The sequence below is a fragment of the Bos indicus x Bos taurus genome, chromosome 10 (assembly GCF_003369695.1).
Source record: "Bos indicus x Bos taurus breed Angus x Brahman F1 hybrid chromosome 10, Bos_hybrid_MaternalHap_v2.0, whole genome shotgun sequence".
Lineage (NCBI taxonomy): Eukaryota > Metazoa > Chordata > Mammalia > Artiodactyla > Bovidae > Bos > Bos indicus x Bos taurus.
In genome coordinates this window covers 53,661,161-53,674,768 of record NC_040085.1, presented here as the reverse complement: position 1 = coordinate 53,674,768, position 13,608 = coordinate 53,661,161, and the positions used below count along the sequence as shown (strand labels likewise).

Genomic DNA, 13,608 nt, shown 5'->3' with positions numbered 1-13,608 from the left:
ATATTTTTGGTAATATACATTTGAAAACATCAAAATTACAGTTGGTACTTGTCATTTTTACCCCCCAAGATGTACCTTAGCATAGTGGGTGAGAGCCTGGACTCTCAGAAGTCAGACTTCTCAGATTTGAGTACACTCTTCTGAGTTTCACTTTGAGCTTATTACTTCGCCTTTCTACTTCAGTTCCCCACCCCCCCACCCCTGCCCCCATACGATGGGGATAATAATTGCATCTATTTCTTAGGGTTATTGTAAGGAGTGATCGAGTTAATGCCTGTGATACTCTTAGAACACAGTAAACGTCATATAAGTAACTGTTAGTACTTATGACTCTGAGTGGTAGACTTAATTATTCAAAGCCTCTTTCATTCCCCTCAAAAAAAATCTGAACCAGTAATTTGGATGTTATCCATAGGTGGTGTTGACGTGCCAGTAACAAGGGTGTGACCTAAACAATAAGACTTAGGCAGTTACCTAAGTTTTCCTCTCTCAGAAAAGATTTAACTTCAACAGTGATTGTTTGTAACACTAAAATTATCTATTTAAAATATTGCCATACAACAGTTTAAAAAGTAAAACTGAGTGTAGTGAGGTACCTTCCTGAAAGCTGTTACCAATTCATTCTAAGATAGTTTTTATCCATATGTTCTTTTCTATCTCACCCTGCTTAGATTTTACCCTTCTTGGTGGTTTGTTTTCACCCTTTGGACTGTTTTGCTGTCAAAGTGATCTTGGTGGTTAGAAAAGGAAGTAAGATGGTTATTAGCAACTGGGTATTTTAGCTTTGGCGGTAGCGTGACTATGTTCTTCACACAGGTGAAATAGTTCTGTATGTATTTAAGCCTCCTGGTAGTACTTTGTAATCTTCACTTCAGGTGGTAGAACCTGGAAGGAAAATAGCAACATAGGGAGTATTTATTTTTGCTAAATATTAAAGGGCTCAATATTAAACATTTTATGCTTAAGGAGCCCTGTGGGCCTTGCATGAAAGCAGCCATAGACAATGTAAACAAATGAGTGTAGCTGTGTTCCAATGAAAACAGGTGACCGTGGTTAACCAACCCCATGTGGGACACAGATAACAAACTTTTGGCTTATTATTCTAGGAAATCTACAAGGTTTTCAGATAGCCCCGAAAAGACCCCAAGGAGACTTTTAAAAAATTTAGAACCTTTCAAGAACTTTTGATTCATAAATTTTTTTTTCTGGTTGACATTTCTCAAATGACTTAATTTTTTAAACTAGAATATTTTCATGAGACACATATTATTAATATTTTATACAGCAACAGAGCCAACACCAGATGTAGTTGTAATATTCACCAGCAAGTTTTGGTATTTAAGTCTTTATAAAAAGGCTTTGAACTAGTTTCTTGATAAATGCCAAAAGCAAATTGTGTATAAAGTTAGTTTAAAAGGTAATAAATAATGTGATGGGACAGCAAGTATACGACACTTCCAGGAAAACTATGCTTGCCGTGTGGTCAGTGATATGACAGCACATGGAGCTGGGTGCTTCTTGTCACTTACATTGTCTCTCTCAATTCCAAGGAGCAATCACAGCGAAGGAGCTATACACAATGATGATGGATAAAAACATCAGCTTGATTATAATGGATGCTCGGAGAATGCAGGATTATCTGGATTCCCATATTTCAGATTCTCTCAGTGTTCCTGAAGAAGCCATCAGTCCAGGGTGAGTCATTGTATATTTAGATAAAATGGTAAGCTGTGGACAGTAGTAAATGTTGCAACTTAGCATCCATGCTAAATGTGGGTCTTTTCTTTTCCTGTGGTCCTTTTCATTCTTCGTTCCTCAGTGGCACACCTTACGCTTTCTGTGGGGTAGTGTAAAAGACATTCCGTTCAGCTGTTGTTTCCTGTCTGTGGCATTTGGAGCCTTATTAGAAGAGGAATGAAACTGCTTTTGTGTGTCTTCTTTCCCCAGGTGTTTGTTGAGTAATTGCTCCTGTTTTTTATTTTTGAGCTTGTGAATCATATCTACAAAACTGACTAAACTGATAAACTAGTTGAATTGTTTTCTGTTTTTAAGTTCCCCATACTGTTACCTGTGGTAAGAGATACACAAATACTTTCTTGAAGAAGTAGCAGGTTAGCTAAGTGATTAAGGAAAAAATACGGGTTCTAAAATCAGGCTGTGTTCAGACTGTGTAACTCTGTCACTTATTAGCTACATTACTTCTAGCTAGTAATCTAACCTCTCTAAGCCCATAGTACCACCTATCTGAGAAGTTTTGAGAAGTTTAAATGACAGATTTTACATATGCATACATTTAGCACAGTGTCTGGCACTAGTAAGGACCTACTAATCTTTTTCTTTCTTTTTTTAAAAGCCTTTAACCTGTAAAAGAATTTAAAGTCACTTGCATGAATATATTGTATATTAGAAACTATTATTATAATAGTGACAGAGCTAAAACTCCAGTTCCATGGCTATTTTCATTATTATGAGTGTTATAAAAATTATATAACTTCTCTAGGTCTTAGTTTATGCTACTGAATTAGTTAAAATCTACGGTGTAACTTAAGGAATCTTAAAAAGATACATTTTTAAAGTTCGGTAATAAAATTTGCGCAGTTTCTAGCACATTGCTGAGGCTTATAATTGCTCAACCTGAAGAATAGAGTACTTTGCAAATATGCTATTTAAAAATGAGATTAGAAAGAAAGACAAAGTGGGGGAAAGAAGAAAAAAAATTTTTAAATAAAATAAGAACTTTTTAAAAAGGAAAAAAATGAGATTAGAGTGCATAGTCTAATCAAGTAGGTATGAATATTTTTTTCTAGGATTTTAAAAGACAGAGTTATGATTAATCTTCAATGGTCTTACCTATACTAACAGAACGCTGGTGACTTTTGTTGAGTTTAACTGTTTCCCAAAATGCAAGAATTTGACTAATGTGAAACTCAAGGTGAGTTTAGATTGAAGACTGAAGATCAATGAATTGCATACCAAGAAAATGATTACCTTTTAATTTCTGTTTCAGTCCTTCTGAATTAGTTAAAAGATGTTTCAGTTGGTGCTAGCTTTCCTTTTTAGTATTTGTTAATATCCCCTTCTTGCCAGAGGGCAGGCCTCAGAGTTCTCTACAGGTAACAGTATCTACAGCTAGCTGGTGGTGAATACCTATTTTACTAGTATTGTATACATACAAAACCACTTTTATCCTAAGTATTTAGCCCAGTCAGTTTTCAAAAACTGAATGTATCCATTTAGCTAGTGTCTGGACCAAGAAACAGAACATTACCATCACACTAGGAGGCCCCCCTTATGCTACCTATCTGTGGCTATCCATATACCCCATCCACCCAAGGGAACCACCAACAGATTTGTTTTTGTAGTTTCTATAAATGGAATTATACAGTCTAAAGTCTTCAATGTCTGGCTTCTTGTACTTGACCTTGTGTTTGTGAGAGTCATGTATATTATTGTGTGCGGTTGTAATTTGTTTATTCTCATTGCTCTTTGGTGATCTATTATGTGAACATAGCATAATTCACTGATCTGTTTTATTTACTTTTAGGATTATCCTTTATTTATTGGACATGATGCTGTTTTTTCATGCATATAGGAACATACACTTTCCTGTTAAAAACAATTCAAGTAAAGTTTTACTTTCAATTAAATAGTTAAAACATTACACAGTAGACAAAGGAGAGCAGAATTGTAGCAACTTGTGAAGGGGGTACCTGAAAGACTGGAGTTTGAGGAGTACTGACTGATTTTATTGTTTTCTAAACTAGAGTTCTAAAGAATACTAATGAGTTTTTAGACAAAGTGTATTTAGGCAAATATATCCTTAGAGTCAGAAATTGTCCTTAAGAATATCATGTTTCAGTTTTCCTCCTCCTTTGTTGACCAAGCATCCTTTTAATCTCTAATCTTTGTATATCAAGTGGGACTTAACTATAAAACAGTATTTTATATTTCTTTTTTTCCCCTTATTTCCTAGAAGATATGGTAACCAACATTATTATATAGGAACAGGATTTTTTTCTCTTAAATTATCTAAACCATTTAGTTTTACTTAGAATACAAGTTTCTGCCCAGGTTGACAACATCACCAGTTAAATACTGAAATGCCTTGTTAGGAATAATGTGGAATTCCTTACCTGGAGGTACAAATCTCTATTATTCATTCCATCATTTCAGCAGATATTTACTGAGCATTCATGATGGGCTGAGTTACTGTGGTTCTAAGAGCTGGGGCTAAATCACTGAACAGACAGGAATCTTTGCTTCGTGGAGCTTATGTTTTAACAGGATGGTAGGATAGGTGAGACAGACAATAAAGCTTAAAATGTACATCTGCCACTGATAAGTGCTATGGAGATGATTGTATTAAGTGTGTATGTTGGGGTGAGTATTACACATTTTAATCCATGAACGTTTCATGGAGAAGCTATCCCTCAGCTAACCTTGATATAAGGGAAATGAGTGATGCACTTACCTGAGGAAAAAGGGTTCCAGACAGAGGGGACAGTAGGAGCAGAGGTGCTTAGGCAGGAGCATGCCTGCAAAAACCAGGAATCACAAGGCAGCGAAGAGTGCAGTGGAGTTGAGGGGAATAAGTTAGTTAAGCAGGGATAAGGATGTTCAGGTAATAGGATTTGAGGTAGGAGCCATGCATCGGGCTCTTCAGGTAAGAATTTAAGCTTTTGTGTGAGCGAAGGAGGAAGTGAAGAACGTGCTTTAGTGTAGACTTGGTATGATTCACAGATGATGATGTAGTAGGCAGCACAGCACAACAGTTAAGAGTGTACACCTGAGCTAGCGGCAACTGTAACCTTGGATACTAACCCCTTTGTGCCGCAGTTTCCCCATCTATAAGGATAATGCCTATTTTATAGGAGTATAGTGAGGATCTAGTGAGAGTCAATGAGAATAAAACATTTAGAATAGCACCTGGCATATGGTAAATGCTGTATGTGTTTGTTAAATAAGCATTTTGGTATTTGGTTACTTTAATTACCTGTATAGGTATAAGAGAACTGAAATATAAAAGTGTTACCCCCTCTCCTCCATTATTTATATTTGACTGAGATGTAGTCAAATGAGTTCCTATGTTTTTATTTTTTGCCTCCCCACCCCTTTTTTTAATATTAAGGGTCAAGTGAGTCTGTTTCTTTCAGTCTCTAATAATTACTAAAATATATTTTAATATTATGCATTAGTGAAGGTGTTAAACATTTTAGGCTATTCTTAACATATAGTCTGACCTTAGAAAGGAAGCTGTCTTAAAGTTTGCTATGATATGAGGAGTTCCCTGGCGGTCCAGTGGTTAGGACTCTGCTTTTATTGCCAAGGGCTCTGGGTTCAGTCCCTGGTTGGGGAATTAAAATCCCAGAAGCCCCATGACATGGCCAAAAAAGAAAAAACGTTTGCTATGGTATGATAAAGACTGTAGAACAAAACTTGGTGTCTTATAATAGTATATTAGGACCTCTCATCTACTTTTGCCCCAATACAAATGTTAATACATTTCAGAGTCACTGCTAGTTGGATTGAAGCAAACCTCCCAGATGATTCTAAAGACACATGGAAGAAGAGGGGGAGTGTGGATTATGTGGTCCTTCTTGACTGGTTTAGTTCTGCAAAAGATTTACAACTTGGGACAACTCTACGGAGTCTGAAAGATGCACTTTTCAAGGTTAGCAAGTTTCCTTGTTAGTTTACTGTAATTGCAAGCCTTCTCTGGTTGTTAGAAGGGTATGTTGACTAGTTGATTATCTTAACGACATCAAGACCCATCATGCTTTGGTTGTAGACTTTTAAAAAATTCAAATTTAAAAGACTAGTTTTGAATAACCCAATAATATTAAAATTATCTTAATAGGATAATTAGAACTTTCAGAAATGTAAATTATTTAGAAAATGCTGTTTTTGTTATGAAACATAAAGGAAGAAATCACTAAGAAAAAAAGACTGATAGATACGACAATAAAATAAAAACTTAGGTGTGAAAAAATGTACCGATTTGAAGGCAGAAGGTAAAAATATTTGCAACAGATATGGCACTGATTTAGAACACCTAAAATCTGAAGAGTTTTTGCAAATAAATACAATTACTTAAGATAAAATGCTGAAGTAAGTAGTAGACACAGATAGACATAGATAGAAGATGTGAAAGTGACAAGACATAAAAATACCAGCATGCTAGTAATCAGAAATGCAGATCCAAACAGTTACTGTCACTGTCTCGATCAGATTAACGGAGATAAAAATAATACTTGGTTTAATATGTTAAATTATTGAATAGCACTAAATGCTGGTAAGCATGTGGTAAGAATAAAACTCGGTGTGCTGGTCGGAGGGTCAGTTGATGGAACATTGTCCTCCAGGACAGCGGTCTTAAAAGCCTTGAAACAATCATGCTTCAAAGTAGGAAATTGCAGAATATACCCAGGTATAGGCTGATATATGAAATTGCCAGTATTTACCTACTTTTCACTAAAAAAGTGACAGTTTCATAAAGGTAAGCCTAAGGTACCTGTAAGTTTAGTGTATGATAAAGATGACATAACAGATCAGTGAGGAAAAGATGGATTGAAATAACTGGTTTGAGGAGAGCTGGCTAGCCTGTAAGTAAAAGAAAGAGGATCTCTGCCTTATTTCTTAGACCACACTAGATTCCAAATGGGTAAAAGACATAAATATGTTGAATCAAACAATGAACTACCAGGAAGAACCGTTGATAAATGTTTTTATTACCTTGATGCTGAACCAAAGAGGCTCATATATTTGACTGTACTGAAAATACCACAAATAAAAAGTCAGAGGAAATATTTGTAACAAGACAAAAACCTATTTTCCTTAATACTCAGAGTACATTCACTGTTTACTAAGAAAAATAGCAGTCTGTAGAAAAATGGGCAAAAGATGAGATTAAGCCATAGACTATAAAGGGTTACTAAATGTATTAAAAGATGTTAAACTTCACATATAAATGCTAATACAACTCATTGTATGTCCCCCAGTTTGGTAAAAACTATAAAGACTTACAATGGGCGTTCTCATACACTGATGGTAAATCTGTATATTGACATTGCTTTTTGAAGGGCAGTTTGATGGCATCTTTTAAGCCAATGGTTTTAGGAAATTATTGTACAGAAATACACAAACATATTTTTAAAAGTTCATTTCAAAGATGAGCAATATGTATTAAAAGCCTTAAAATGTTCTTGGCCTACCCTCTTTACTTCTGGGAACTTTTCCTAATGGAGTCAATTAGGCATATGTATAGGATCTTTAGCATTTATCTCAGCATTTTTTATAATTAGGAAAAATAATAATTGTTGAAACAGTTGATTCAGTTTTGGTGTGTGTGTGTGTATGTGTCTGTATAAAACAGAATATTATCTGGTCATTACAGATGATGATATAGCTCTTTATGGATAATAGATGATCGTATAAAAGAAAAGCAGCATAAGTTTCATTATTTAAAAAATGAAAAAGTATATATAGAAAACAGTAAGAATAAACTAAAATGTTGGAGTGTTATTTCTGGGTGATGAGGTTATATCACAGAAGATTTTTATTGTATGTTAAGTTGTGTTCCTATTTTTCTTTTAAGATCATGGATTACTTGTGTGATTTTAAAAACCCGATCTATCCATTTGTTTCATTAAATGCTGAATTTTGAATTCAGCTGTCTCTTTTTTTTGGTAATCATTGATAAGAAATGGATCTTTTAAGAACAGTTTAATATTCAGGTTTGTTGTGTTTTTAGCTGTCAAGAGACTGCTGCCATATTATTAAACATACTATTTCCTTATTTTATAGTGGGAAAGTAAAGCTGTCCTGCGCAGTGAACCTTTGGTTTTAGAAGGAGGCTATGAAAACTGGCTCCTTTGTTATCCACAGTATACAACAAATGCTAAAGTTACGCCACCCCCACGAGGCAAGAATGAAGAGGTGTCTGTCTCATGTATGTATGTGAAAATTTTTGTTTAAAATTGCTTTGGTAAAATTTTAAACATTTTCTGTTCTCAGGGTAGTGTTCTTGGTTGTGTGTGCATTTGTCCTGTTAGATAGCAGTTGCTTTTAGGCATAAAAAAATACAAGATGTCCACAGTCTGAAAGTTAATGTTTATCAATTCATTAAGACTGTTGTGGTTGTCACTGCTTACTTTAACTACGACATAGAACATGCATGAGACATGAAGTACTGTTTATGGGGTTTGCTCTTCTTTCAATAATATTTTTATCTTTTGGGGATTTTAGTGGACTTTACTTACCCTTCACTGGAAGAATCAGTTCCTTCTAAACCTACTGCCCAGATGATACCTCCTATAGAAATCAGTGAAAATACAGAATTGATAAACAGTCAAGATGAGAGAATGGGACCACTGAATATATCAGCTCCAGTTGAACCAATTGCTGCTTCTAAATATGATGTTTCACCCATAATTCAGCCAGTGCCTATTTTAAAGAATATTCCACAGGTATGTTTTTGGTTTTCTTTTAATTTTATTATGTCTTTTCTTTTAATATTATATTAAGTATATAGTATAGCAATATGTATCCAGTGTATATGTACCTTCAGTATTTTAGAAAGAAAAAGATTGAAAAAATCTATATTCCTCTATTTTTGGTATATTGGTACATTTTTGCCATTAAAAAAACTTCATTGTAATTGTCTTACTGCCACAGCAATTTCAGAATAGATAATTGAAAGAATTTTAAACCTAACTCCATCCATTTAGTATCTGATCAGATCAGATCAGATCAGTTGTTCAGTCGTGTCCGACTCTTTGCGACCCCATGAATCGCAGCACACCAGGCCTCCCTGTCCATCACCAACTCCCAGAGTTCACTGAGACTCATGTCCATCGAGTCAGTGATGCCATCCAGCCATCTCGTCCTCTGTCATCCCCTTCTCCTCCTGCCCCCAATCCCTCCCAGCATCAGAGTCTTTTCCAATGAGTCAGCTCTTCGCATGAAGTGGCCAAAGTACTGGAGTTTCAGCTTTAGCATCATTCCTTCCAAAGACAGTATTAGCACAATGAACTTGAACAACACTTGCAGGTGTATATTATAAATTTAATTCATAGTATTTTCCCAGATGGTTTGGCTTACAGATGATAGATGTATGATGTCAGTATTTTGGTTTTGAAATAGTTCTTTAGTTTGATTTCCTTAGACTTTGACACATAAATTACAGGCATATTTTAACAATAATTGTCTAAAAGAGTTTACATAAAAGATGTTATAATAAAAAATTATAACATCTTTCTTGTCATTAGATTTTACTTAAAATTCTTTCCTGTGTGTTTTCCAGTAACATTTTTTTTTACCATTTTTAATTTTTTTTCTCAGATATTTAAATAATATTTCATATTTGAAATAGGTAACATCTGGTTTGTGGAGCAGGCTCTGATTAGAAAATTTAGTCATTTTTGGGGGATATAAAATAAAGCAGTTCATTTCCTCATGTTTTAAGGCCTACTTTTAATATTTCGGATTAAATCTTAAGACTAATTATTTGAATAATTTTTTCTTACAATGAAAATTTAAGAAATTTTAAAAAGAGCTTATGACATTGCACTTCCTTTCAATTTAATCATGTTATTTAAACCATAATCCCTGTGTGACTTTCTGAGATATGTACAATTTATGAATTGTACCTTGATAAACATGTACTATTTAATACAATCAGTAATATGTATCAATAATATATACTGTTTAATAGTCACTGGAGCACACACACATCAAGAAGAGAAGTTCTGACTGAGAGTGGGTATCATCAGGGAGGTCTTCATGGAGGTAGTAGTTTTATCTGGGCTTTAAGAGTGGAGTAGGATTTAAGGATGAAAGAAACAAGTGGAAAAATTTTATGACTGAAGGCACAAAGCATGTTCTGGGATTGGTAAGTAGTTCTGACAGGCTTGGGCACAGCTCTCGGAGAGAGGTGAGTGTGATGATAGATAAGATTGGAAAAGTGGACAGAAGTCATCAAGAGAGACTTTGATCTCTCTTGGAATTTTGTCATGTAGGCGAAAGGAAATCTTGAAAGAATTTTAAACTTGAAAGTAACATGATCATAGCTATGCTTTTAAGATGAGTGGAAAATGTGGATGAAAACATTTATTTTGATCCCTGTTCACCTTTTATTGTTAACCTCATCCTCATAGTGTTTGTTCTAACTTTATTCACAAATAAATTTAGAAAAGGGTGGGGGCAGGGAAGGTTTTTTTTTTTTAAATGAAGAGGCAAAAAGAGCAGAGCAGAGAAATGATTCCTTCTTGTAGTGGTGTTTTCTAATGGGAAAAACATACAGTTCATTTTGTAGGAACACTATACAGGTTGTTACTGGCAGACAGTCTCATTTTTATTTCAGTGAACGTCTCAAGAAATGATGTTAGGGTCATTTTTAACAATTTTGTAGGGTTAGTATATTGTTAAATTGAGGTAAATTACTCAATTTTAATTAGTATCTTATCTCTTATGAAAGTTGTTCTGGAATATTTTATTCATTCTCTCTGCAACATTTTATTTACTGTCAGGCACAGTCTCTACCCTCCTGGAGCTTATGTGCTAAAAGGGAAGATTTTAAACAATTAAAGTTGTTTAATCAGAATCCCAGTAACTACTTAGAAGGAAAAGAATAGAGTATTATGACAGCATATATCAAGAGGCTTAGCTGGTCCTTAGGGATCAGGGAAGTCTTTTCTAAGGGAGAGATATTTAAGCTAAAACTTAATGTTGTGGGCATTATCTAGCCAAACAACTAGTATAAAGGCCTGACTTGGGAAGAAGCATGGCATCTTTGAGGAATTAAAGATGGGGGCAGGGTAAGTATGGCTGGTATATCAAGTAGTATGAGATAAGATTGGGGAGATAGGCAGAAGAGAGACCACACAGTCATGGCAAGACATTTAGATCTAAGTCTGTGTAATCTAGGTACAGTCAGTGGTTTTTGACAGTAAGATTTTAAGTCAGTGGTCAGATCTATGTTTTAAAATGATTACTCTGGTAACAGAATGGAGAAACAAATCTGAAATATATGAAACTCTGAGTTTTTTTATTTGAGCAAGACATAGTGGGCACACCCATGTGTTTGTTGGGGGAAATCATGAATTTGGTTTTGGCCGTATGAGGTTTGTGGTATATGTGAGATACTCATGTGAAGACACTGAGTAGGCAGTTGGGTATGTGGAAATGGAACTTTAGGGGTGCTCAGGTCTGGTTCTTTTATGTTATAGAATGAAATCTTCATACACAGAACATATTAAAGTGTGGAATCAAGAGGATGTAAGTGCCAAGTGCCTTATGAGAAATCTTGACATTAGGTCATTTACAAATGGATGTTTTTGGCAGATACTGTCTCCACAGAGTGATGGTTCTTTTTATCACAACTTGATATCAAGAACTGAGGTTATTGTGTTCCTGGATTTCAACAAAAGGATGTTTTTCTCTGTTATTTGTTGATACAGATTGATCGTAGTAAAAAACCGGCAATCAAATTGCCTGAAGATCATAGAATAAAATATGAAAGTACAGATCATGAGGAACAGTCTCCTCAGAGTGAAAAAGTTGTTCCTGATCGTTCCACAAAACCGGTATTTCCCCCTCCAACTGCTATGCTAACAGACGAAGAAAAAGCTCGTATTCACGCAGAAACTGTTCTTCTAATGGAAAAAAACAAACAAGAAAAAGAACTTAGAGAAAGGCAGCAAGAGGAACAGAAAGAGAGACTGAGGAGGGAAGAACAAGAACAAAAAGACAGAAAGGAACAAGAAGCTGAAGAAAATGAAATTACAGAGAAGCAACAAAAAGCAGAACAAATGGAAAAGAAAGAAAGTGAACAGGCCAGGAAAGAAGATAAAGAAACTTCAGCAAAGAGGGGCAGAGAAATAACAGGAGTAAAAAGACAAAGTAAAAGTGAACATGAGACTACCGATGCCAAGAAGTCTGTAGAAGATAGGGGGAAGAGGTGTCCAACCCCGGAAGTGCAGAAGAGGTCAGCAGATGTGCCTCATGCCTCTGTGGCAGGAGATTCAAGTTCAGGCAAGGTAAGCGGAAACAGTACAGACTGCCAACTAAGTGTAAAAAAACATACGTAAAAAGTGACATCAGTAGCATTCCATAAACAGGGTAGACATTTCAGTTGATTTTCTAGGAGATGATAGATTTGTACTGATCCAATTACATTTGCTTACCTGCTCTTGATTATTTGGGACTGGAATTGCTTTTCACGTCTATGGAATGCAACATAATTTTGCTATTTGAGATAAATAGCTGCATTCTTCATTTTTATGCTTGATGTGTGATCATCAAAAGACTAGAGTGAAATATAATCTTCTGATCTCACAATGGAGGAATTAGGTGCCAAATATTTATATGATGAAGTTTGTGTCTGCTTAGAATATGCCCAGTTTATCTTTGCGTGTAATGGTTTTATTTGTCGTCTGTGTCATTTGTTTGTTCATTCACCTGATCAAAAATATTGACAGTAATCCCATTAATGTTGCCTTTTCCTACCCTTGGCTATTACTCTTCATTGATTTTCATAATTTTGGAGATGTTTTTTTCTTTTCTTTTTGGCTACCCCACACAACTTGTAGGATCTCAGTTCCCCAGCCAGGGACTGAACCTGGGCCTCGGCAATGAAAGTGCCAAATCGTAACTGCTAGACACTAGGGAGCTCCACTTTTTCTTTGTATTGGGATACAGCCAGTTAGTAAACAGTGCTATGATAGTTTCAGGTGAACCGCAAAGAGATTCAGCCCTACCAGAGAAGATTTTTTTAACCTAATAATGTCATGTGTGCTTTTCATGGGCTTTTTTTTTTTTGTCTATTATGCAATTAATAGTGCCTTTTCCTTTTGAACTCTTAAGTGTCTTGGGCTTTTAAAAATCCTACTTTATTCTTTTCCTTCCAGTTTTATTGAGATACAGTTGACATATAGCACTGTATAAGTTTAAGATGTACAATATAATGATTGTATCTCACGGAAATACAAAATTTAAAAGAGTAAAAAAATAACTTGTGATAAGAACTCTTAGGATTTACTTAACAACTATCATATGTAACATACAGCAGCGTTAATTAGTCATGTAGTACCTTATATCCACTTATAACTGGAAGTTTGTTCGACTACCTTCCTCCAATTTCCTGTTCTACCTACCTCTGATAACCACAAGTCTGATCCTTTTTCCTTTGTATTTGTTTTTGAAGTATAAATGACTTATAATACTATGTTAGTTCCTGTTACACAACGTAGCCATTTGGTGTTTCTATACATTTCCAAATGATCACCATAGTAAGTCTAGTTATACTATGTCATCATACAAGGATACACAGCTATTGACTACATTCCCACAATGTATATTTCATCCCTGTGACTCATTTATTTTGCAACTGAAAGTTTGTACCTCTTAATTTTCCTCATCTATTTCTTTTCCTCACTGCCACCACCCCACCAACCCGCCGCCCTACTCCTCACCTCTGGTGGTAACCACTTGTTTGTTCTCGTATCTATAACTTTGTTTTGCCTTGTTCATTTGTTTTTGAGATTCTGCATGTAAGTGAAATCATATATTTGTCTTTTGAGGCTGACTTTTTGCTTAGCATAATACCCTCTA

General features: G+C 35.1%; 1 protein-coding gene across 1 annotated transcript in view; it reads left to right on the top strand.

The window, feature by feature from the left end:
* Window positions 1-13,608, top strand: part of USP8 (ubiquitin specific peptidase 8) — a 51,599-nt gene that overhangs the window by 27,450 nt on the left and 10,541 nt on the right. The window contains exons 7-11 of the mRNA XM_027554026.1: window positions 1,551-1,695; window positions 5,509-5,671; window positions 7,804-7,948; window positions 8,245-8,465; window positions 11,457-12,035. Of these exons, the coding sequence (XP_027409827.1) occupies window positions 1,551-1,695; window positions 5,509-5,671; window positions 7,804-7,948; window positions 8,245-8,465; window positions 11,457-12,035 (1,253 nt within the window). The remainder of the gene's footprint in view (window positions 1-1,550; window positions 1,696-5,508; window positions 5,672-7,803; window positions 7,949-8,244; window positions 8,466-11,456; window positions 12,036-13,608) is intronic.